Genomic DNA, 24,464 nt, shown 5'->3' with positions numbered 1-24,464 from the left:
GTTACAGACATGTTGCTGGACCTGAGTGACCTGCTGCAGGTAGGACTGACCTGTAAAGACCTGCAGAGACCCATAGAGACCTGCAGAGATTTCCAAAAACCTGTAGAGACCTGTAGAAACTTGCATAGACCTGTAGGGACCTGTGGAGACCTAAAGAAACCTGCAAAGACCTGTACAGACCTGTAGAAACCTGCAAAGACTTGTAGAAAGCTGAGACGACCTGTAGAAACCTGTAGAGACCTGCAGAGACCAGGTGCAGTTGTAACTTTGAGTTTCATGTGTTCAGGTGAACGTTTACATCCTGGGAAAAACATTCCTGCTGTTGGCTCGAGAGCTCTGCATCAACGCTCCCGCCATCGGTGAGAACTGCATTTATACATTTACTCGTGTGTGTGTGTGTGTGCGTGTGTATGTGTGTGTGTGTGTGTTTGAGCAGTGAAACCTGCAGCAGCAGTTCAGTAACTGCTCTGCAGAAAGGGGAAAATTTGCTGGTTTACAGGAAAACAAACATTTGTTGAGGACGCCACCACTTTACACAGAAACTCACCATAGAAACAACACACATCACACGCCGCCGCCACCGCCGCCGTGACATCAACCCCTGAGCTCACACAGAAAATAACTATAACTATTTCAGACTTGGCTTCGACATGCAGCACTTTAGGTGTTCACATTCACACCTGAAACGTTTCCGTCATGTTTTTCACAGATTAAACTCACATTCACACAGCAGCAGACGAGAGTTCAGTCAGGTTTTATTTTCATCATTTTCTGGAGTTTCAGTTCATAAACTTCACGTCGTCAGATAATAATTTACAGGGTCACTCTGGGAGGCGGGATTTAAGTCAGTCCAGTTGTGTTTCAGCAGTAGAAGACCAGTTCGGGGATCTGCCCCCCCTGCACACCAGTGCCGTTGGTGCTGTCCGATGAACACTGGAACTGGAAGGTCACTTTCCCACACTGCACCTCGGTCATCCCCTCTTGGCCGAAGTAGCTGAGCTCGTTTCCGTCCAGGATGGCGCTGACTGTGTAGAAGGCGTCCTGCTCCACCTGCACCGGGTGCTCAAACCACACAGGGAAGGTGCTGCTGGATCCGTCAGACAGGAACTTGGTGAGGTTCTGGGCCAGAACGGCGCCTTGCCTCTTCAGTTCGATCTTCACACTGTACTCGGCCTTCCCGCCGCTCGACCCGTACAGACCGAGTCCGGCCATGAAGATCCGCCGGTCCACTGCGAACTGGATGCTGTCACAGCGCCCCCTGTAGCGCCACTGGTTGCTGCGGTAGGCAGAGGATTGGAAGCGGTGGCACCTCTGCGGTGCCAGTCCGGCCCGCTTCCCCAGCGGGAACTCCAGTCTGGGTTTTCTGGAGGCGGTGAACCACAGGAAGATGTCGTGAGTCTCTTTCAGCAGCAGGATGTCCGACTGCGCCGCCCCGTCTGCAAACTCCTGCAGCGTCATGGAGGGGATCCGGACCAGGTACAGGGCCTTCCCCAGCGCCGCCCGCTGGTTCCTGGGGTTCACCGGCAGGCCCCGACGCCGACACTCGGCTGCAGCCCAGTTCAGCACCGCCTGGAAGACAATGACCTCGCGGACGTTGAGCGACTCTCTCTGCAGGATGATTTCCAGCGTGGGCCGGTCGATCTCGCAGAAGCCTTCTGAGCGCAGCGCGAGCTCGGCCTGAGCGTCGATCACCTCCCAGCAGCGCTGCGTCAGCTCCGGCTCCTCGAACAGCCGGCTCTGAGACAGCAGCACACAGGCGTTCTTCGCCTCCAGACTCGTCTCTAGGAAGGTGACGCAGGCCCTCGCCAGAGCGGGAACAATGTACTTCTTGGCGGCGTAGAGCGTGGCAAGCACGGTGTCCGCCTCCAACTCGATCTCATCACTGTACATGTACCTGAGACAGAGACCAGGATCAGGATCAGGATCAGGACATGTCACAGACCTGAGGGACAGGATGCACATCAACACAGGTTTGAGCAGCTGCAGGACGGAGTCAGCAGCCGCTTTACATGAACGCTCAGATTGTGCAAATTAAAACTGCGAATATAAAACACGGCTGATGGAAACATGCTGATTTACAAAAACTGCCCATTCATGGCAAAAAAAGTTTTTATGTTCCCATGAGGAGACAGACTCGAGGACTCGTCTCAGACTGGACTCACTTTAACAGGATGAGGAAAGCAGCCGACTCCACGTCAGGGATCACGATCTCCGACTGTCCCTCAGCGAGGTCGCCGTAGAACATGGCCCCAAACACCGAGCTGCCAACCGCCAGGACGTACTGAAACACAGCACAGGTCACACCAGGACTCGTCTCGTGACTCGTCTCATGACTAATATCACATGATTCAAGATTCAAGATTCAAAGTGTTTATTGTCATATGCACAGTATGGAAACATGTTTCCCTGTACAATGAAATTCTTACTTTGCTGTCCACAGAATGCCTAACGTTTAGCATGACTCACGTGATGACTCGTCTGATGACTAGTGTCACATGATGACTCATATCCATGATGACTCGTGTGATAACTGGTGTGATGACTCGTGTGTCATGATTCGTGTGATGAGTCGTGTAATTACTCGTTTGATGACTCGTGTCACACGACTCGTGTAATAACTCATGATGACTAGTGTGACTCATGATGACTCATCTGATAACTTGTGCGATGACTCGTGATGACTTGTTTCACATGATGACTTTTGTGATGATGTGTCATGACTCCAGCGATGACTTGTGTGAGGACACGTGTCAAATGATGGCTCCTGTGATGACTCGTGATAACTCGTGTGATGAATCGTGATGACTCATGTCACGCGATGAATCGTGTCACACAATGACTTGTGTCACATGATGACACCTGTGACGACTCGTATGACGACTCGTGTGCTGACTCGTTGGACTGACCTTGTGAGCCGGGACTCTGAGCGTGTCTCCGGGGGGACCGACGATGAAGTGGACGTCGGCCATCTGCTCGTTGTTGAACATCACGGCGTTCCTGCAGGAAACAGATCAAACAGCAGAGACCCGATCAGACTCAGCTGACTCTGATTATTGATCAGTGATTATTGATTTACGATCACTTTCTGTACGGAGCTGTGTCCTCTGAGACAAACTGCAGGACAGACAGAGACACAGCGGAAAGACGAAGATCAGAGTTTCTCTGCAGATGCTATCAGACAGGAGACAAAGATTCAGACAGAGTCAAACAGGAGACAAAGATTCAGACAAAGTCAAACAGGAGACAAAGAATCAGACAGAGTCAAACAGGAGACAAAGATTCAGACAAAGTCAAACAGGAGACAAAGAATCAGACAGAGTCAAACAGGAGACAAAGAATCAGACAAAGTCAAACAGGAGACAAAGAATCAGACAGAGTCAAACAGGAGACAAAGAATCAGACAGTCAAACAGGAGACAAAGATTCAGACAGAGTCAAACAGGAGACAAAGATTCAGACAAAGTCAAACAGGAGACAAAGAATCAGACAGAGTCAAACAGGAGACAAAGATTCAGACAAAGTCAAACAGGAGACAAAGAATCAGACAGAGTCAAACAGGAGACAAAGAATCAGACAAAGTCAAACAGGAGACAAAGAATCAGACAGAGTCAAACAGGAGACAAAGAATCAGACAGAGTCAAACAGGAGACAAAGAATCAGACAGTCAAACAGGAGACAAAGACTTACAAAGAGTCAAACAGGAGACAAAGATTCAGACAGAGTCAAACAGGAGACAAAGATTCAGACAAAGTCAAACACGAGACAAAGAATCAGACAGAGTCAAACAGGAGACAAAGATTCAGACAAAGTCAAACAGGAGACAAAGAATCAGACAGAGTCAAACAGGAGACAAAGAATCAGACAGTCAAACAGGAGACAAAGATTCAAACAGAGTCAAACAGGAGACTAAGACTCAGAAAGAGTCAAACAGGAGACAAAGATTCAAACAGAGTCAAACAGGAGACAAAGACTCAGATGATGTCAAAGAGGAGACAAAGAATCAGACAGAGTCAAACAGGAGACAAAGATTCAGACAGAGTCAAACAGGAGACAAAGACTTAGGAAGAGTCAAACAGGAGACAAAGATTCAGACAGAGTCAAACAGGAGACTAAGACTCAGAAAGAGTCAAACAGGAGACAAAGATTCAAACAGAGTCAAACAGGAGACAAAGACTCAGATGATGTAAAAGAGGAGACAGATTCAGATGGAGTCAAACAGGAGACGTAGAGAGTCCTACCTCTCTCGGAGCGTCGGCTGAGTCTCCTGTCTCTTGTCTCCGTCCTCTCTGTCACTGAGCGACAGAACCTCCTCTTCTTCGTTGGTGTTTCCAGCCAGCGGCTCCGCTTCATCAGGCTGAATGAAACTCTTCTTCACCTCCTCCTCCTCCTCCTGACTGAGCGGGAGGCTGGTGGAGAGGAGGTCAGCCGCCATCTCCTCCTGCTCCTCCTGCTTCTCCTTCTCCTCCTCCTGCTTCTCCTCCTCCTCCTCCTGCTCCTCCTCCTCCTGCTTCTCCTTCTCCTCCTCCTGCTCCTCCTCCTGCTTCTCCTTCTCCTCCTCCTGCTTCTCCTTCTCCTGCTCCTCCTCCTGCTTCTCCTCCTCCTCCTCCTGCTTCTCCTGCTCCTCCTACTGCTTCTGCTCCTCCTCCTGCTCCTCCTCCTCCTGCTTCTCCTTCTCCTCCTCCTGCTCCTCCTACTGCTTCTCCTCCTCCTGCTTCTCCTGCTCCTCCTACTGTTTCTGCTCCTCCTCCTCCTCCTGCTCCTGCTTCTCCTGCTCCTCCTCCTCCTCCTGCTTCTCCTGCTCCTCCTCCTCCTCCTGCTCCTCCTCCTCCTGCTCCTCCTCCTCGCTGGTCACAGAGTTAATGAGGTGATGACCTCACAGCATGATGACTGTTTCCTGTCAGAGAGGAAACAGAAAAAAAGAGTCTCTTCAGACTTCAGATCCCGATGCAGCTCTCAGATTATAATCTGTAGTTTTAATCTGCAGCTCTCAGATTATAATCTGTAGTTTTAATCTGCAGCTCTCAGATTATGATCTGTAGTTTTAATCTGCAGCTCTCAGATTATGATCTGTAGTTTTAATCTGCAGCTCTCAGATTATGATCTGTAGTTTTAATCTGCAGCTCTCAGATTATGATCTGTAGTTTTAATCTGCAGCTCTCAGATTATGATCTGTAGTTTTAATCTGCAGCTCTCAGATTATGATCTGTAGTTTTAATCTGAGGACAGACAGTGCTGCATCGCGAACTGATCAGCTGATCAACACATTGCACTTCCTGTCACTATTTCATAATAAAATCAGCTCATCAGATAGGAGATCTATCAATAACAGAAGCCTTTGATCAGTGATCGGCTCACGTCTCAGGCGATTGATGACAACAGAAAAATGATCGATCGATAGATTTTCACCTGAACGAAACGTCACACACACGCAGTAGAAACAGTTTCTGGTTTAATTGTGGCGATTTTACATCAATAATCAATAATCAATAGATTATTTGATGTTTTTTTTCCTCGAGAGCACCTTGAAAAGTAACGCAGTAACGTGTCCTCGGAGTAATCAGATTACTCAGTGTTTACATGAACACACGAAGAAACGTGAGTTCTTCTTCTGTGGTTCTGTGTGTGTGTGTGTGTGTGTGTGTGTGTGTGTGTCGCTGACAGGTGATATGACACACATCAATCACACACCTGATCGCCGTCACAGGCTCATCAATAACTATTTATCAGCACCGGTACAGTCCTCCAGCTCCCGCTGCCGTTAACGGACACACACAGCGACCCCGCGGACCGAACTGAACCGAACTGAACCGAACTGATCCGAGCTCTGCTCGTGTTTCTGTCACACAGACACGGTGTGTGTGTGCGTGTGTGTGCGTGTGTGTGTGTGTGTGTGTGTTTGTTTACCTGTCCCGGTTCTTTCTGCCGTTAACGTTAAACTCAGACGGACACCAGCTGCTACTTCTTCTTCTGCTGCAGCACCTCTTCTTCTTCTGCTGTTTCTCTGGCGGATCACAGTCCTCCGTACAGGTGTTTGTCGCCACCTGCTGCACCGGAAGTGAAACATCAGGAATTCACACAATAAAAAATAAAAAATAAAATAAACCACAAACACAAACATCAGTTTCACTCCGACAATTTCAATGTGAATGAAACGTTTTAAAGGGGAACACCTCCGAAACTCACTCCTGCTCCTCTCTCTCCTCCTGCTCCTGCTCCTCCTCAGACCCGTGCCTGTACATCCCTCGGTTCGCTCACATGTTGGAGTTCGGGGTGAAAACTCATGAGGTTTCCATGACGGCTCTTCGTCTGGTCCAGAGGATGAAGAGGGACTGGATGCACACGGGACGCCGTCCATCTGGACTCTGTGGAGCAGGTACAACACGACCACCGTTACCACGGCAACAACAAACATCAACAGCCAAACATTTACTCTCCTCCTCTTCTTCCTCCTCCTCAGCTCTCCTGGTCGCAGCTCGGATGCACAAGTTTCGTCGTACGGTGAAGGATGTGATCAGTGTGGTGAAGGTCTGCCAGACCACCCTGAGGAAGAGGTGAGAGCCGGATCACAGTAGATCCCAGACTATTACAGTAGATCCCTGACTATTACAGTAGATCTCAGTTGATCACAGTAGATCTCTGACTGCCACAGTAGATCCCAGTATATTTCACTAGATCACCGTAGATTCCAGTAGGTTTTGGTATATTATAGTTGATCTCAGTAGATCATTGTAGATTACAAAAAAATCACAATCGATTACAGCAGATCCCAGAATATTACAGTGGATCCCAGAATATTACAGTGGATCCCAGAATATTACAGTGGATCCCAGTGTTCACAGTAGATCACATTATACCCCAGCTGACTGCAGTAGATTACAGTTTATCCCTGTAGTAGATTACAGAAGATCACATTGTTTTCCTGTACGTCAGTGTAGTAGATTAGAGTAGATCACAGTAAAACTCAGTAGATGACAGTAGATCATAGTAGATTACATCACATCCTAGTAATTACAGTATATCATTGTAGATTACTTTAAATTACAGTTGTTCGTGTAGATTATTATAGTTTATTATTGTAGATTACAGTTGGAGATCACAGTAGATCACAGTAGATTACATTAGATCATAGAAGATTGAGATAGATCACAGTAGATTATAATTGTAGATCATATTAGATCACAGTAGAACCAAGTAGAACAAAGTAGATCATAGTAGATCACCGTTGTAGATACCAGTAGATTACATTAGATAATGTGAGAGAACAATAGATCCCAGTAGATCCCAGCGTCCTGTCTCCCTCCCTGCAGACTGACAGAGTTCGAGGACACGCCCACCAGTCAGCTGACCATCGATGAGTTCATGAGGGTGGATCTGGAGCAGGAATGTGATCCGCCGTCGTTCACCGCCTCGCAGCACAAAGCCAAGATGCAGCAGGTAGATCCCTACTCTCTGATTGGCTGCAGAGATCAATAACCCAACCAATCACCTCACTGTCTGTCCTCTGTCCTCTGTCCTCTGCAGCTAGAACACGAGCTGGCCAGGAAGCTGGACGAGGTCGAAGGTCGGTCCCTAACTCAGCCCACTCTCAGGACACTAAAGGTGTCGTTTAGGACACTTCAGAAGACATTCAGAGGACTAACTTGTCCCACTTTGTCCCCTCAGGAGAGATCAGCTGCTACAAAGACGAGATTGAGACAGAGCTGGAGAAAAGCCGACCAAAACTCAGAGGAATCTACGCCGCCTACGCCAAAGAGATTGGTCTGTCCTCCTCACTGTCCTCCTCCTCAGGAGTCCTGGTCCTGATTCTGGTCCTGGTCTTGAGTCCGCGGAGTCTCGAACATCAATGTCCTCTGTGTTTTTTGGTTTCAGACCCCGAGGATGTCGAGATTTTGTCGTCCACCTCTGAGCCTGAGCCTCCGGAGGTCGACGACGCCGAGCTTCAAGCTGCCGCCCAGCACCTGACTCAGGACTTCCTGTGTCAGGTGATCCAGGAGGAGGAGGGGCGGGGCAAGAAGACAGAAGACAGTGAGCAGGAGGCGGGGCCAGACACGGAGGGTGCGGGCCATCAACGCCAGGCTGCACCTCTTGCTGCCATCCTGGGAAAACTGCCGAGCGCCGCCAGCCTCGGCCTCCAGCAGACCTTCCAGACCTTTAATGAGTCCGAGAGCGGCGAGAAACCAGACGGTACGTATGACATCATCATGGCATCATCATGACCTCATCATGAGCCATGGACAGGTGGTAAACAGGTGAGCTGCTCCTGTTTTCACAGACAAGCAGCCGGAGAGTGGCGAGCTGGACCTGAACGGCATCGACGACCAGGAGATCGAGAAGGTCAGTGACATCATCTACTCTCAGGTCAGGAAGTGATGTCATTCCACAGGAAGTGACATCACTGTTCTGTGATTCATTATCTATAGAAACAGAGGGTGCTTTTATTGTGAAAGGTTGTGTTTTTTGCTGCAGTACATCCTGAACGATCGGGAGGTTCAGGTGAAGACGGATCTGTGGATGAAACAGAACGCCGAGTACCTGAAGGAGCAGAAAGGTGAGGAGGAGGAGTCACCTTCATCACCTTCATCATCTTCATCACCTTCATCATCTTCATCACCTTCATCAGGGTTGTGTGTTTTTGACTGTGTGTGTGTGTGTGTGTGTGTGTGTGTGTGTCCTCAGAGAAAGAGGAGAGGATACAGAAGGAGAAGGAACAGGGGACGTATAAAGAGAAGGTGAGTGAACAACAGCAACTCCAGGATCATTAACCGTGGCCCCTGAGGGCCCCTGAGGGCCAGTGATGGCCCCTGAGGGCCAGTGATGGCCCCTGGTTGTGTCCCTATAGTAAAAGCTCAACTGTGTGTGCAGCCGAAGAAGTCGAAGAAGAAGAAGGAGCAGATCGAGGCGTCGACGGCGGGCGAGGCCATCGAGCGGATGCTGGAGAAGAAGAAGATCTCCAGTAAGATCAACTACGACGTCCTCCGAGACCTCAACAGCCGGGGGACAGGAAGTGGGGGGGGCAGCAGTCCCAGCAGAGCTTCCTCCAACACCGCCGTCCCCGCCACACGCAAACGACTCACCCGGCGACGCCGCAGGAAGGCCAGCGACACCAACCAAGACCTCGCCACTAACGCTAACATCATGGGGAAGAGGTACCATCACTCACCTGATCTATAATCCAAACGCTCTATAAAGCATACATTACCTATAATCCATACATTATCTATTTTCTACACAGTATTCTACACAGTAGTAAGAGCTATAAACTATAGGCTTAAATGTAGACATTATCAATATTCTATATATTATCTCTACATGATGTTTAATCTATACTTCACCTATAGTCTGTACATTATCTAACATCTATACATTCAGATTATAATCTGGAATCTAAATGTTCAAACGTCCAAATTATCATCTTTGACAAAATTTAATTATTTTGTCTCAGTCAAGCGTTGTTAGTTAAGTAGTTTGAAGAAGCAATCAATCAATCAGTCAATCAATCATCAATCAATCAGTCAATCAATCAATCCATCAGGAAAATGAATCAGTAATGTTTTCGTGATTTGAGTTAAATGTTTAATCTCTCGGTGAGCTGAAGACGTCGTTCTGCTCTCTGATCTGTCGTCAATCAATTATCAGGAAAAACACATCAATCAATAAAAGAATGTTTTCGCTGCAGGGTCCGCCTCCTCCTGTCGTCCACATCAAAGAAGAAGAAAACCGTCCAGGTGAGCGACCACGCCGACGCCCACCTGATGCCTCCCGCTGTACGTACAGAGTGTATGTGTGTGTGTGTGTGTGTGTGATTCTTTTAAACACTAACAAACGTCATCATTGAACTTTGACCTCTCAGGTAGAAAACCCCGTCACCATGACAACAGAAGTAACACCAGCGGCTGCACCTGAAGCACCACCAAAACCTGAACCAGCCACAAGCTCCGCCCCTGCTGCCCCCGCGGTGGCGGTGGAGGAGGAGGAGGAGGAGGGCGAGGAGGAGGAGGAGGAGGAGGTGGAGGAGGAGTGTGTCAGCGCTCTGCAGCTCGTAGGAGGTCAGTCCAGACTATTATTCTGAAAATCCACAGGAAGGAGAGGTCACAGGTCATGTGACCTTGGTCATGACCAGGTGTCCGTATGGTCATGGAAAACCTGGAAAAATCAAGGAATTTGAAAATCACCAAAATGTTTTCTTCAAAATCTAAAATTTCTTAAAAAATCACCAAATGTTTTTTGAAATGTCTCCAAAAATGTATTTATTTATTTTTCAAAAATCGTCAATAAAAACAAAAAAAGAATACGCTTTAATTAATAAACTAATGACGTCATAATTAAGAAGAACGAGGACCGGAAACATTAAGGTCATAAAGTCACTTTTATTCCGAAAGAGTTCGTTTCGACTGATTGATTGATTTTTTGATTGATCGATTTATTGACTAATTGATCGATTGACGGTGTTTTGCAGATTACGGCTGTGAGGCGGAGGAGGAGGAAGTCTTCTAGCTCCGCCCTGCTGACCTTTGACCTCCAGAGGTTAAACTCTCCGTCCGGACCGAGGCAGCTTCCCACTGAGACCGATTAATGTCGCAGTAATCAATACACAATATCACTGATCACTTGGACCAGTTAAACAATCATCGATTAGAAAGAGCAGCTTTTTAAAAAATTCGATGGAATTCAGAGGAAATCAAAATATTTTGTTTAACTTTTAACTGAATTGGTTTTTAATTGATCAGCGATCGATCAGATTGAACGGCTTTTATATCGTGTTTTCATGTTGTTTATATTGTAAAAAGAAAAGTAGCTTTTAGATGTTTGTGTAAATATGAAACATTCCTGTAAAATATGAAAACCAGCTGTTTAACTCTTTTTTCTCTCCTGTTTTGTTTGTAAATGAACGTGTTTGTGTATTTCAACTTTGTCGTTCCTGTAAACAAATCGATAAAAAAATCATGTTCCGAAAAAAAACAAAAAGCAACGACGACAGAATAAAGAGACAGTAGAAATAAAACTCAAACTTGTATTCTGCTCGTTATTATAATAATAATAATTATTATTATTAATAGTTTTTTTTCCAGGCCCTGCTTCCCCAACGGAAGGCGTGTCGGTGGGATTGAGGAAGTCTTCGAAGTATTCCTTCCACCGATCCACAACGTCCCGAGTCGAGGTCAGCAGTGCCCCGTCGCCACCATACACAGTGTTGACGGGGGTGGGCTCCTCTATCTCTGGGGCTGAGGTTACCGAGGTGGTCAAAAAGCTCCTCGGTGGCAGGGCCCCGGGGGTGGACGAGGTCCGCCCAGAGTTCCTCAAGGCCCTGGATGTTGTGGGGCTGTCGTGGCTGACACGACTCTGCAACATTGCGTGGACATCGGGGGCAGTGCCCTTGGACTGGCAGACTGGGGTGGTGGTCCCTCTTTTCAAGAAGGGGGACCGGAGGGTGTGTTCCAACTACAGGGGGATCACACTCCTCAGCCTCCCTGGTAAGGTCTATTCGGGGGTACTAGAGAGGAGGGTCCGCCGGATAGTCGAACCCTGGATTCAGGAGGAGCAATGCGGTTTTCGCCCCGGTCGTGGAACTGTGGACCAGCTCTGGACCCTTGGCAGGATCCTTGAGGGTGCTTGGGAGTTTGCCCAACCAGTCCACATGTGCTTTGTGGACTTGGAGAAGGCATTCGACCGTGTCCCTCGGGGAGTCCTGTGGGGGGTTCTCCGGGAATATGGGGTTTCGGACTCCCTGATACGGGCTGTCCGTTCCCTGTATGACCGGTGCCGGAGCTTGGTCCGCATTGCCGGCAGTAAGTCGAACTCGTTTCCGGTGAGGGTTGGACTCCGCCAGGGCTGCCCTTTGTCACCGATTCTGTTCATAACTTTTATGGACAGAATTTCTAGGAGCAGCCAGGGTGTTGAGGGGGTCCGGTTTGGTGACCTCAGGATTAGGTCTCTGCTCTTTGCAGATGATGTGGTCCTGTTGGCTTCATCGGGCCGCGACCTTCAGCTCTCACTGGATCGGTTCGCAGCCGAGTGTGAAGCGGCTGGAATGAGAATCAGCACCTCCAAATCCGAGACCATGGTTCTCAGCCGGAAAAGGGTGGCGTGCCCCCTCCGGATCGGGGATGAAGTCCTGCCCCAAGTGGAGGAGTTTAAGTACCTCGGGGTCTTGTTCACGAGTGAGGGAAGGATGGAACGGGAGATCGACAGGCGGATCGGTGCGGCGTCTGCAGTAATGCGGACTCTGCACCGGTCTGTCTTGGTGAAGAGGGAGCTGAGCCGAAAGGCAAAGCTCTCGATTTACCGGTCGATCTTCGTTCCTACCCTCACCTATGGTCACGAGCTTTGGGTAGTGACCGAAAGAACTAGATCGCGGGTACAAGCAGCCGAAATGAGTTTCCTCCGTAGGGTGGCTGGGCTCTCCCTTAGAGATAGGGTGAGAAGCTCGGTCATCCGGGAGGAGCTCGGAGTAGAGCCGCTGCTCCTCCGCATTGAGAAGAGCCAGATGAGGTGGCTCGGGCATCTAATTAGGATGCCTCCAGGACGCCTCCCTGGTGAGGTGTTCAGGGCACGTCCCACCGGTAGGAGGCCCCGGGGAAGACCCAGGACACGCTGGAGAGACTACGTCTCTCAGCTGGCCTGGGAACGCCTCGGGGTCCCCCGGGAAGAGCTGGATGAAGTGGCCGGGGAGAGGGAAGTCTGGGTTTCCCTGCTTAGGCTGCTGCCCCCGCGACCCAACCCCGGATAAGCGGAAGAAAATGGATGGATGGAGTTTTTTTTCTTCCTGTCCGGACGGCTCACTCTGTTGGTCCTGATGAGAGGAAGACAAACACACAGGAGGCCGCTGACGAGCATCGAGCTTTAACCCTTTCAAACCTGAAAACATTCGAAGAAGGTAACGAGCAACTTCAGAATAACTGACCCAGAAATGAGGAACAAAATCAAAAGTAAAAAGAAAAAAATACCACCCCATCAAAAACAAAAACACATCAAACAGAAAATGTTAAAAATTAATGAAATAAATGACCTTAAAAAAAAAGCTCAAAAATTATAATAATTCTGTCAAAAAAGTAATCTGTAACTATGACACTTTAAGAAATATCTCTCTGAAAAAAGATATTTAAAAATAATTTTCTAAAGTGATTTCTTGCAATTTGTGGAGCATTTCTTAGTTGCTTGTTGACTTTTTTCCATGTTTTTAAAATAAATCAATTTTCTCAGCGTTCAAAGGGTTAAATACAGAAGGTTAAAGGTGTGGGACGGCTCCTTTAATTCAGGTTAAACAGAGACCCGGCAGTCCTCCGGGAGGACACACAGGGTTCCTCTGGGCAGGTGTCCTGGTGAGCCTGTCAGACGAGCTGCAGGGCTCTGAGTCTCAGTATCCAAATGTCTGTTTGATGGCGTGGAAGTAGAAGCGCCTCCAGCCCTCCCGGGTGGCGTCCTCCTCGCCCACAGGGACGCCGCCGCACTCCATGGTCAGCTGCGTCTCGTCTCCTCGCTCCTCCAGCTCCAGCCTGACGGCGGCGTAGTGCTCTGAGGGAGAGACACACACGTGTCACACTGTCCACGCCAGCCTCACACATCATTCATGACATCACCGCAGAAAGACATACCGCTGGGCCACGTCCTGAACCGCCACCTCATCTCGATCCTCCGGTCCGGCACCTGCGGGGAGGAGCAGCCGTCTGGTTACCGTGGTGACTGAGAACTGAGCACTGATTGGCCGAGCAGCTGTGACCTCACCAGCTGTGTGAACTCTCCGCTGACGCTCCCGTCCAACATCTGGAACCTGCCGCCATGGCGCCCGTCCACCACCGCCGCCGAACGCGTGAACACCTGCACGAACTGCCGTCACGGAGAGCGTTACCTCAAGTACTGCAGTACTACTACAGCACTACAGCACTGCTACAACACTATAGTACTACTACAACATGACAGGACTACCACAACACTACAGTACTACTAAAGCACTACAGTACTGGAACAACAATACAGTACTACTAAAGCACTACAGTACTAGTCTGGTCTTTCTTGGTCTGTCTGGTTTTCTGGTCTCTAATGTCTCTCCTGGTCTGTCCTGATCTGGTCTGGTCTGTTTGGTCCATCTGGTCTTTCCTGGACTGTCCTGATCTGTCTGGTCTGTTTGGTCCATCTGGTCTTTCCTGGTCTGTCCTGATCCTGCATTGGTCTGCTCTGGTCTGTCCTGGTCTGATACCTCCTGGCTGATGAAGGTCCTGTAGATCTCGTCTGGTGTAGTCTGGAAGGTGTCCTGCAGGCTGAAGGTGCAGGTCGGGATACGAACACCTGCCGGGCAGGGGGCAGAGCCCGAGGAGGACTTGGGGGCGGGGCTTTTCTGTAGGAGAGCACAAAGATGTCAAAGGTCACTCCCTCACCTGACTCACCTGAGGGTCTGGATGTGTACCTGTGGTCTGCTGGTCTGGATCTGGGTCTTGGGGGTCTGGGTCTGAGGCGGTTTCGGCTGGTCGGCGGTGGGAAGAATCATACCCTGACTGAACTCTGTGAGATCAAAGTTCACTCGGATTACCGCGACATCATCCCTAATTGGTCAGTCCTGATGCATTCTGGGTAACATACCTGACTTCAGCTGGCGGACGTACTCGCCCAGAACCCGGCGCACCTCTTGGACCCCCGACCGCCTCATTAGGCCCAGGAGCGGCGTGTCGGGCTGGTCTTTACACAGAGACACCGAGATCTGCACAGAATCAACACGGGATCAACCCGAAATTAACACGGAATTAACACGGGATCAACCCGAAATTAACACGGAATTAACACGGGATCAACCCGAAATTAACACGGGATCAACCCGAAATTAACACGGAATTAACACGGGATCAACCCGAAATTAACACGGAATTAACACGGGATCAACCCGAAATTAACACGGGATCAACCCGAAATTAACACGGAATTAACACGGGATCAACCGCGGAATCACAGTTGTTTTTGGTTATTTTCAAAAAACTTTGCCTTGAAACCCCTCGAAAAGCAAAAATAATTTTAAAAAGCCAAAAAATCAGCAACATTTTTACATTTTAAAATAAAAGAAATAAAGAATCGACAAGAAAAATCACGTGTTCTTAAAAATTGCACAAAAAAAATAAAATTGCCAAAATATATTTATTTTAAAAAATAACCCAAAAATTTTAAAGACAAAAATTCAGCTAAATCTTTTCGCCAAAAATTGTAAAAGACTTTTAAATTTACAGAAGAATCGCTGAAAAAAAATCTAAAAAAGAAATTGCCGAACATTATAAGAAAAAAAAATCTTTCCTTTCAGTAAAAATTGCACCAAAAAGGGGGATCTTTTTCTTGAAACTTAAGACTTTTTCTTCTTCTAAGAAAAGAAAAATCAAAACACAAAAAGATGCTGACTCACGTCGAGGTCGTCCACGTCGTTCTCGTCCGACAGGTTGGACACGTCCACAGTCCCCCTGTACTTGACGCCGCCGCTGGACGTCCCTGCGGAGGACAGCAGTTATTGATCGTGTCTGTGTGAGTATTGATTTGTGACGTAATGTGTGACGTCGTCACCGACCCAGCCAGCTCGCCCTCAGCTGCCACTCGTAGAAGAAGAAGAGTTTTCCTTTGCGGTTGTTGATCGAAGCTTCGCCCTCCAGTTTGTTGACGTCGGTCAGCTGAGCGGAGCCCTCCGCGCCCTCCACGCGCACCGCCAGCAGCAGCTGCCGGAGGCGCTCCTCCGACCAGCCGCTTACATCCCGCTCCGTCCTGAGGAGGAGGAGCAGAAGGAAGAGGAGCAGCCAGGTGAGCCATCATGAGTAAAGCTACAGCCCCCCCCCCCCCGACATCACATCCTGTGGTCCAATCAGGACGCTTAAAGGAGAACCTTTAAAAATATCTGAACAGCTGAAGCAGGAGGATCATATAACACACACACACACACACACACACACACACACACACACACACACACACTGCAGTCCCAAAATAACACACACACACACACACACACACACACACACACACACACACACACACAGATTCTTCTGGACTCCTCTGATGTCAGAGCACTGATCTGATCCGCTGAGCTTATTATTAATATTATAAATAATCATCATCAACAATAATAATAATAATAATAATAATAATAATAATAATAATAATTAAAGTCACAGACCAGTGCCAGTTGTTGACGTTGGTGGCATCAGCTCTCTGTTCTACGATCCATCGAGGATCTCCTTCACCCCATTTAGCCATCAGAGTCACTGACTGAAGTACTGATTATTATACTGCAGTACTGTTACTGAAGTACTGTTACTGGTGATTATACTGAAGTACTGTTACTGCAGTATTTGCTGTACTTTTTCTCAGACAAAGTGTCTGTGAATGTCTCCTGAGAGTCTCTGAACCAAAGTGTGACTGTGACTCTTCACGTGAAACTTAAAACCAGACTCACAGTCACTTTATCCACTTCCTCTAAAGACTTTCAAAGTAAAACCACCAGCAAAGTTACGTGCTTCAATTAGCAATAAAACTTTTCCAGAGTTTGAGACAAATTAAAAATGATTTAAAAGCAAAACAAGTAGTGGTAATACAAAACAAAAGTACTACTACTACCACTACTACTACTAATTATAATAACAACAACAACAATACTGCTACTACTACCACTACCACTACTACTGCTGCCACTACTTTTACTCCTTTTACTACTACTACTACTACTATTACTACTACTACTACTACTAATAATAATAATAACAATAAAAAAATGAGACACAATACTAAACCTCTCAGATCCATAAAATATGTTTTATGTATTTGTCAGATTGGTTTTTTTTGTTTATACAATAATATAAAAGTAATATATAAAAGGTTTTTTTTTCATTTTAATTTAAATGTCATTCACATGTATCTTTGATAAAAATGATCTTTTATTTATTCTTATTAAAAGATCAAAGATTTTTCTGTTTTCATTTGTACTTGATCAAAACGTTTGTTTATATTAAACTTAAACTTTTTTAAAAAATCGGTGCTTTCGTCAATTCCGCTGTTTTCAGCTCCGTATCACTACAACTCCCAGCAGCCCCCGCGCGACCGGAAACTCTGAAGCCTCCGTCAGAGAAGAAGAGGAGCAGCTGCAGCTGAAGGTAAAAACAGCTGATCGATTCTGATCGACTGTCAGTTTTAAAACCGATAATTCTCTGATCGATACAAACGGTATGTGTCCGCGTACTCTGACGTCACTGTTCTCGCGGTTTGTCAACGTGCACCAAACCGTTAAATCCGGTTTAAACACTGACGTTTCTGTTAGCCTGCTAGCATGCTAACCAGCTTCCGGCTGTCATACAGACACAAAATATACAAAATATACACAAATATACAGAGAATACACGCAGAATATATACACAAAAACGCACAAAATACACGCAGAATACACAGAAAATACACACAAAAACACATACAAACAGCAATTACACATACAGTATGCATGCAAAATACACACAGAAAACACACTGAATACACAAAGAAAAGACTCAAAGTACATGCATAAAATACACACAAAAACACACAGCATACACTCACATTCACAGAGAATACACACAAAATACACATACAATACACAAAATAATACACACACACACACACACACACACAAACAAACACAATCTACCTTTTCATATCATCAAGATCAGTAATCTTATCCGTGTTCAGACCAACAGAAACCTCCACAAAATACACACAAATACACAGTAAATACACACAATACCTAGAGGACACCTGGTGGACAGGTGGAAAAAGTGACGGGTATATAAATGTGTCTTTATTGTTCCCGTTTTTGTGGACAGTTTAAATAAAGTTTGTGTCATGTGTCCAGATGATGAAATTTAAAGCGGACGAGGAGGATTACTGGAACACCTCCAAGTTTAAAGCCTTCACCTTCGACGATGATGACGACGAGTTAAGCAGGGTAAGACCCCAACCTGCACACCAAGAGGTGTGTCGGTGCACCTGTGTGACCTCCAGGTGTGTCAGTGCACCTGTGCGACCATCAGGTGTGTCAGTGCACCTGTGCGACCATCAGGTGTGTCAGTGCACCTGTGTGACCATCAGGTGTGTCAGTGCACCTGTGTGACCTCCAGGTGTGTCAGTGCACCTGTGTGACCTCCAGGTGTGTCAGTGCACCTGTGTGACCTCCAGGTGTGTCAGTGCACCTGTGTGACCATCAGGTGTGTCAGTGCACCTGTGTGACCTCCAGGTGTGTCAGTGCACCTGTGTGACCATCAGGTGTGTCAGTGCACCTGTGCGACCTCCAGGTGTGTCAGTGCACCTGTGCGACCATCAGGTGTCGGTGTAACTGTGTGATCTCTAGGCGTGTCAGTGTACCTGCGTGATCTCCAGGTGCACCTGTGTGACCTTCAGGTGTGTTGTTGACAGTTGAAGGAGTCAAAGCAGGCGGTAAACAGTATCCGGCAGTTTGTGGAGGATGACGATGACGAAGACGAGGTGGAGAAGGTCAGCTGGAGCGGAGAGCCCGTCGGGAGTAAGACATCATTGTTCACCTGTGGAGATCTCTGAGCTGTGATTGGCTGCAGCGTGTGGATCATTGTCCTGTGTCTCCTCAGGTATCTCCTGGTCGGTCAATGAGACGGCAGCATCCAGTCAGAGGACAGACAGAGAGCCCGCCTTCCCCAAAATCACCACGGAGACAACGACCATCAGCAGGAGTCATTCAGGATACTCTCTGAGCTCCCTGTTCAAAGGTGAGACATGTGGACAGAGAGGTGAGACAGGTGGACAGACAGCTGGACAGACAGGTGGACAGTCAGGTGGACAGACAGGTGGTGACTCGTGAACGGAAACAAACTTAATGTTGTTTTTTTCTCTTCAGGAAAAACTAAAGGAGGAAACTTCCAGTCATTCACTGAAAGTAAGTCTGACCAACACTCTGTATGAATGAGGGAGTCAGTCAGTGAGTCAGTCAGTGAGTCAGTTTGAGTCAGTCAGTGAGTCAGTTTGAGTCAGTCAGTTTGAGTCATACAGTGAGTCAGTTTGAGTCAGTCAGTTTGAGTCAGTCAGTTTGAGTCAGTCAGAGTCAGTCAGTGAGTCAGTCAGTGAGTCAGTTTGAGTCAGTCAGTGAGTCAGTTTGAGTCAGTCAGTGAGTCAGTTTGAGTCAGTCAGTGAGTCAGTTTGAGTCATACAGTGAGTCAGTTTGAGTCAGTCAGTGAGTCAGTCAGTTTGAGTCAGTCAGTGAGTCAGTCAGTGAGTCAGTCAGTGAGTCAGTTTGAGTCAGTCAGTGAGTAAGTTGGACTTATGTTGATATTTTTGTGTCGTAGCGTTCAGTGACTCCTCTGTCAGACTCTACGCTCCAGAACTTCGAAAACCCAAATCTGAATACAAGGTAATACATTTGAAGCCTGATAATCTGATTAAATCTGATACTCTGATTAGAGATTGATAATCTGATTTTAAACTGTGAAGCCGCCATTCAGATTTATTTTCTAGTGACCTAATGATGATGTCATCATGTGATGTCAGGATTATGTCAGCGATTGGTCGCCTGAGGAGACGGTCCAGAGGATGCAGCAGGGAAAGGTAACACACCTGTCTCTCTGTTCACCTGTCCCACTGTGTGTCTTTTTGTCCATCTGTCTGAGTGTCAGTGTGTACTTTCAGTGTAGTATGATCAGAGTGTAGTACTTCAGTTTACTTGTACTGTGTTTCAGGTTGTGACTCTGGAGAAGTTTCGGTCTCTTCAGGACAAACTGCTGCTGCTGGATTTCGCCGTCAGAGCTCATGATGGAAACGTCATCACTGCTGTAACTTTATTTACAATCTACCCGACAACAACAACATGATGTAAACTTTATCAACAACACGTCTGACAACACGCTTTACTTTCAGGTGTTAATCTACCTGAAGAGGACTCTAAGTAAAGGTAAGATCTGGCCCTGGATCACTCAGACCTCGTTCTGGATCAGTCAGAGTGGTCCTGGATAAGTGAGACCTGGTCCTGGATCAGTCAAACCTGGTCATGGATCAGTCAGACCTGGTCCTGGATCAATCAGACCTGGTCCTGAATTAGTCAGACGGGTCCTGGATCAGTTAGACTGGTCACCTGGTGTTTTTGACTCTTGGTGTGTCTGTGTTCAGAGGTTTTGTTTCGGGAGCTGGAGTCCAGGCAGACGGCTCTGAGACATTTCATCCAGTACCTGACTGAGACCAGAGACCAGAGACTGCTGCTGGAGCTGCTCAGGTACCTGACTCTGCAGACCTCCTGCACACTGGAGCACCACTACCAAAACCTCGTAACAGACGACGCCTCAGTCAGTGTTTCCGGCGGGACTACTGCACGTGACGTGTTTCGCTGCAGGGTTTAAAATCTCAGTGTCAGAAAACACAACAGTCCACACGTGTTTGTAGAATTTACCACAAACAGATAATCAGGGGCAACAACATTATAACAATATATCAGCTATCACAGAATCGCAATATCATGATAGCATCGTGACCAAATATCATGATTGTATTGTGAAAGTATCGTTATCATGGTATTGTGATGAGTGATGAGCATTGTATTGTAATGGTATAGTATCATGATAGTATGGCATCGTAATGGTATCGTGTTGTAATCGTACCATGCCACATTAGTATCATATTTTGGACCAAGTACGGTGACAGTATCATATTGTTGTCCAAATAATGTGATTGTATCATGATAGTATCATTTTCTAATAGTAGTGTATTTTCATAGTGTTGTATTGTTATAGTATCATATTGGGCAGTATCGTTTCATGATAGTATTGTATTGCGGACCAAGTATCGTGATAGTACTATTATTGTGGGACAAGTATTGTAATGGTATTGTTATTGTGGGCCAAATATCGTGATCTTATGGTAATATCTTATTGTGATTGTATTGTGTCAGGATAGTATCATGTCATTAAAGTATTGTATTATGACAGTACCATGTTGTGATAGTATCATATTTCAGGCCAAGTATCACAATAGTTTTGTAGCGTTGGCCAAATATCATGATAGTAACTTATTATGATAGTATTTCATCACAGTCGTATTGTAATGTGATAGTATTATTGGGTGATAGTTTCGTGTTGTTATAGTATTGTGACGTGGTAGTACCATATTGTGATAGCATCATATTGTTGACTACATATCATGATCATATTGTGATAGTATCATTAAAGTGGGACAAGCAGCGTCATAGTAGTGTATCATGAGCCAAATATCATGATCATACCATGGTAATATCTTATTGTGATAGAATGGTATGAGCATTGCGATAGGATTGTTATTGTGGAACACAAATCACGATAGTACTGTATTGTGAGAATATGGTATCATGATAGTATAATATTGTGATAGTATAATATTGTGATAGTATAATATCGTGATAGTATCGAATCTAAATGGTATCATATCTTGATAGTATCATATCGTGTTAGTACTGTGTTGTGATAGCACAGTATTGTGATAATGCATAGCGACATTATCGTATCGTGATAGTATGATATTATTATTACCCCTGTGATTCCCACTCCTAATATTTACCTGACATTTTGTTCTCTTGCTGTCGTCCTCAGAGCTCTGGGAAGGACGGAGGACGCAGCGGTACGTTCACACACACATTAACACACCTGCAGAACACATCAGAGGTACAGATCAGACCAACAAGGAGCTGACATCATTTCCTGTCTGTTTCCATGGCAACAGCTGCTGCAGTATAAAGAACACCTGAGCATTGCAGATGAAAACAAGAGGCGGGACTTCCTGAAGAGCTGCCTCAGGTGAGTGAGTCCTGCAACCTGATGGACTTTACTCGCTGTGACTGGTGTACTAATACTGTGACTTGGTGGAGTTCACTCTCTGTGACTTGTGTACAAATACTGTGACCTGGTGGAGTTTACTCGCTGTGACTCATGTACTAATACTGTGACCTGGTGGGGTTTACTTACTGTGACCCGTTGTTTGTTTCCAGTCTTCCGTTTTCTCCGGAGGACTCGGCTCACGTTCAGGATCACTACACTCTGCTGGAGAGACAGATCATCATCGAGGTCAGTCTGAACCTCTTGTCTTACATTCCACTTATCCCAGTGTCCCAGAATAAGCCGTCCCACTGTTCTCCAGTCTAATCCCAGTCCCTTTGCCTTGTTGCCAGGCAACCGACCGGCAGGCGGAGCGCGGGGGGAAGGTGGAAATCTTCCAGAAGTTTCCCAGAAGAGCTTCGATCCTCAACATGCCTCTGATCACCACACTGTACTACTGCTGCTTCTACCACTACCCCGAGTCCGAGGTCAGTTTAACTAAAGACTGAGTTTAACTAAACTAGACCAAGCTTAACTATACCAGACTGAGTTTAACTAAACTAGACTGAGCTTAATAAAAGACTGAGTTTAACTAAAGACTAAGTTTGTCTAAACCAGACTGAGTTTTGTAAACTAGACTCAGCTTAACTAAACCAGACTGAGTTAACTAAAGACTGAGTTTGTCTAAATCAGACTCAGTTTTATAAACTAGACTGAGGTTAATTAATCCAGACCGAGTTTAACCAAAACAAAATTAGGTTAACAAAACTATACTGGGTTTAACAGAAAACTGAGTTTAATAAACCAGATTAAGTTTAACTGAACTAGACTGAGTTTAACTAAACTAGACTGTGTTTAATTAAACCAGACTGAGTTTAACCAAACCAGATTAAGTTTAACCAAACCAGATTGAGTTTAATAAGACTATGTTTATCTAAACTTTAACTTAATTTAACTAAACTAAAGTGAGGCTAGTCTGAGTTAAACCAGATTAGTTAAACTATTAGTTAAACCAAATTAGATGAAACAGATTAGTTGAACTAGATCAGTTGATTAGATGAATCAGATTAGTTTAACCAGATGAGTATCACCAGATAAATTGAAATGGATCAGTTGAACCAGATTATTTGGACCACATTAGATAAACCAGATTAACTGAACCTTATCCGTCTATCAGGATCACTCTAACCTAATCTTTGTCTGCAGGGAACCTACAGCAGCCCGCTGAACATCCGTCAGACCTTCAAGGTGAGAAGGTGTTGAATTGTATTACGGGTGAACTTTGTGTCCTCGGCCTCTGATTTCATTGACCTTTGACCTCAGATTTCGGAGAAGCAGTACTTTGTGACGGCGTTGGCGGCGCGAGCAAAGCTGAAGGCGTGGTCGGATGTTGACGCTCTGTTCACCAGCAGGAACTGGCTCGGCTTCACCAGGAAGAAATCACCGCTCAGCTTCCAACGAGTCGTTGACATCCTGCAGAAAAACTCTGCCCCCACACAGGTGAGGTGGGCGGGGCGAAAAGGACATCACAACCAATTAAAATTAGAACAGATGTTGTCAGGTGTTTAAATTGATTTACAGGCGTTTTCATTGACTGAAAGGTGTTTTAATTGACTGACAGGTGTATTAATTAATTTACAGGTGTGTTAATTGACTGATGGGAGTATTAATTAATTTAGAGGTGTGTTAATTGGCTGGCAAGTGTGATATTGGACTGACAGGTGTATTAATTAATTTACAGTTGTGCACTGATTTACAGGTGTATTAATTGGTTTACAGATGTACTCACTGACTTACAGGTGTGTAATAATGGTGTAATAATAAGGTGTGTTAATTGACTGACAGGTATGTTAAATGACTCACAGGTGCTGCAGGACTACGTGGCGCTGGTCGATGATGCTGAGCTGAGGATCTCTTTGGCCCAGAAACATAAATGTCATGACATTGTCATCAATGTGAGCCTGTTTACAATAATTCTGCCCTCTGATTGGATAATATGGTATTGATGATGTAAAGTCACAGTGACTATGTGTCTCTGGCCAATCAGACATACCGGGACCTGAAGGACAGGCAGCAGTTGCTAGGATACCGGGGTAAAGTGGAGCGAGGGTCGGCGGAGGAGAGGAAGATCGACGAGCTGCTAAATAACCAGGTGAGTAGGAGGAGGAGGAGGATTCATCTTCATCATCTTCATCATGTGACCTGATGACTCATGTCTTTTTTCCTCTTTCAGCAAATCCGGTGGAAGAACTGATCGTTTGATCTAAAGACTTTTACTTTGAAAGGCTGTTTCCTGCATGGAGACGTCAGCTGTTACCATGACAACAGCAACGTCCAGTAAGACGACATCTGCTTTATTGTCATTGGTCCCAGAGAGGAGCGCGCTTTGTCTCCGCCCACAGAACTCTGGGTGGGCGGGGTTTATTTTTCTGCAGAGTAGTTGTCCAGATCTCGAGGAATTGTTGCAGAGTCACTGTCGAGTCATTGTTGAAATCTCGCGCGCTTATTGCTGAGTCATCGCCGAATTATTTCGGTGTCACTGTTGAGTTGTCGATGAGATCTCGCCAAGTGATTGATGAGTCATTGCTGTAATTTGCCATGTCATCACAGAGTCACGTGATTCATTGTTAATGCACTGCTTCTACATTCCTAAAAAAATAAAATAATTTAAAAATGTGAA

The 24,464-nt window shown here is 46.3% G+C and overlaps 4 protein-coding genes and 1 long non-coding RNA gene across 12 annotated transcripts in view; 2 read left to right on the top strand and 3 right to left on the bottom strand.

The window, feature by feature from the left end:
- brf1b (BRF1 general transcription factor IIIB subunit b) overlaps positions 1 to 11,007 on the top strand; it is a 24,765-nt gene extending 13,758 nt beyond the window's left edge. The window contains exons 5-19 of one of the 4 annotated variants that reach the window (XM_042502890.2): positions 8 to 39; positions 287 to 359; positions 6,223 to 6,372; positions 6,457 to 6,550; positions 7,307 to 7,433; positions 7,521 to 7,560; positions 7,662 to 7,757; positions 7,869 to 8,183; positions 8,272 to 8,333; positions 8,466 to 8,547; positions 8,676 to 8,728; positions 8,862 to 9,145; positions 9,676 to 9,724; positions 9,850 to 10,045; positions 10,456 to 11,007. In XM_042502890.2, the coding sequence (XP_042358824.2) occupies positions 8 to 39; positions 287 to 359; positions 6,223 to 6,372; positions 6,457 to 6,550; positions 7,307 to 7,433; positions 7,521 to 7,560; positions 7,662 to 7,757; positions 7,869 to 8,183; positions 8,272 to 8,333; positions 8,466 to 8,547; positions 8,676 to 8,728; positions 8,862 to 9,145; positions 9,676 to 9,724; positions 9,850 to 10,045; positions 10,456 to 10,493 (1,691 nt within the window). In that variant the 3' untranslated portion in view covers positions 10,494 to 11,007. Of the gene's footprint in view, positions 1 to 7; positions 40 to 286; positions 360 to 6,222; positions 6,373 to 6,456; positions 6,551 to 7,306; positions 7,434 to 7,520; positions 7,561 to 7,661; positions 8,184 to 8,271; positions 8,334 to 8,465; positions 8,548 to 8,675; positions 8,729 to 8,861; positions 9,146 to 9,675; positions 9,764 to 9,849; positions 10,046 to 10,455 lie in introns of all 4 variants that reach the window. The other 3 variants (XM_042502889.2, XM_088089110.1, XM_042502887.2) reach the window with 3 other exon arrangements.
- On the bottom strand, positions 739 to 6,186 carry LOC121955095 (BTB/POZ domain-containing protein 6-B-like). Of its 3 annotated transcripts, XM_088089113.1 has the most exons (6): positions 6,170 to 6,186; positions 5,904 to 6,043; positions 4,238 to 4,893; positions 2,907 to 2,997; positions 2,163 to 2,281; positions 739 to 1,942 (listed from the first exon to the last, which is right to left on the bottom strand). In XM_088089113.1, the coding sequence occupies exons 3-6, from the start codon at positions 4,429 to 4,431 to the stop codon at positions 862 to 864; spliced, it is 1,485 nt and encodes a 494-aa protein (XP_087945239.1). In that variant the 5' UTR covers positions 4,432 to 4,893; positions 5,904 to 6,043; positions 6,170 to 6,186; the 3' UTR covers positions 739 to 861. The 3 variants fall into 3 exon arrangements, with proteins under 3 accessions (XP_087945239.1, XP_042358826.2, XP_042358825.1); XM_042502892.2 differs by lacking the exon at positions 6,170 to 6,186 and having other exon boundaries at positions 5,904 to 6,079; XM_042502891.2 differs by lacking the exons at positions 5,904 to 6,043; positions 6,170 to 6,186 and having other exon boundaries at positions 739 to 1,894; positions 4,238 to 4,477.
- LOC121955498 (activator of 90 kDa heat shock protein ATPase homolog 1-like) lies at positions 10,220 to 16,387 on the bottom strand. Its single transcript, XM_088089115.1, has 9 exons — positions 16,138 to 16,387; positions 15,538 to 15,728; positions 15,379 to 15,461; positions 14,574 to 14,691; positions 14,401 to 14,495; positions 14,194 to 14,331; positions 13,722 to 13,823; positions 13,592 to 13,643; positions 10,220 to 13,511 (listed from the first exon to the last, which is right to left on the bottom strand). The coding sequence occupies exons 1-9, from the start codon at positions 16,215 to 16,217 to the stop codon at positions 13,354 to 13,356; spliced, it is 1,017 nt and encodes a 338-aa protein (XP_087945241.1). The 5' UTR covers positions 16,218 to 16,387; the 3' UTR covers positions 10,220 to 13,353.
- vipas39 (VPS33B interacting protein, apical-basolateral polarity regulator, spe-39 homolog) lies at positions 15,634 to 24,464 on the top strand. Of its 2 annotated transcripts, XM_088089114.1 has the most exons (20): positions 15,634 to 15,764; positions 17,021 to 17,110; positions 17,839 to 17,931; positions 18,399 to 18,504; positions 18,587 to 18,724; positions 18,853 to 18,891; positions 19,298 to 19,362; positions 19,500 to 19,556; positions 19,688 to 19,780; positions 19,866 to 19,899; positions 20,115 to 20,217; positions 21,563 to 21,590; positions 21,693 to 21,766; positions 21,958 to 22,033; positions 22,138 to 22,272; positions 22,991 to 23,032; positions 23,108 to 23,284; positions 23,650 to 23,739; positions 23,832 to 23,936; positions 24,018 to 24,464. In XM_088089114.1, exons 3-20 carry the CDS (start codon positions 17,839 to 17,841, stop codon positions 24,036 to 24,038), a joined length of 1,476 nt encoding a protein of 491 aa, XP_087945240.1. In that variant the 5' UTR covers positions 15,634 to 15,764; positions 17,021 to 17,110; the 3' UTR covers positions 24,039 to 24,464. The 2 variants fall into 2 exon arrangements, with proteins under 2 accessions (XP_087945240.1, XP_042359422.1); XM_042503488.2 differs by lacking the exon at positions 15,634 to 15,764 and having other exon boundaries at positions 17,014 to 17,110.
- On the bottom strand, positions 18,577 to 22,072 carry LOC121955500 (uncharacterized). 2 transcript variants are annotated; one of them, XR_015779067.1, is made up of 4 exons: positions 21,935 to 22,072; positions 21,531 to 21,616; positions 19,672 to 20,328; positions 18,577 to 18,714 (listed from the first exon to the last, which is right to left on the bottom strand). It is a non-coding gene; the product is annotated as an uncharacterized LOC121955500 (long non-coding RNA). The 2 variants fall into 2 exon arrangements; XR_006106633.2 differs by having other exon boundaries at positions 18,579 to 18,714; positions 20,222 to 20,328.

Source organism: Plectropomus leopardus, chromosome 16 (assembly GCF_026936395.1).
Source record: "Plectropomus leopardus strain MGB_pleo_1.0 chromosome 16, ASM2693639v1, whole genome shotgun sequence".
NCBI classification, from domain to species: Eukaryota; Metazoa; Chordata; class Actinopteri; order Perciformes; family Serranidae; genus Plectropomus; species Plectropomus leopardus.
Note: the sequence above shows the minus strand (reverse complement) of the source record. Positions and strands in the feature narration are given on the sequence as shown.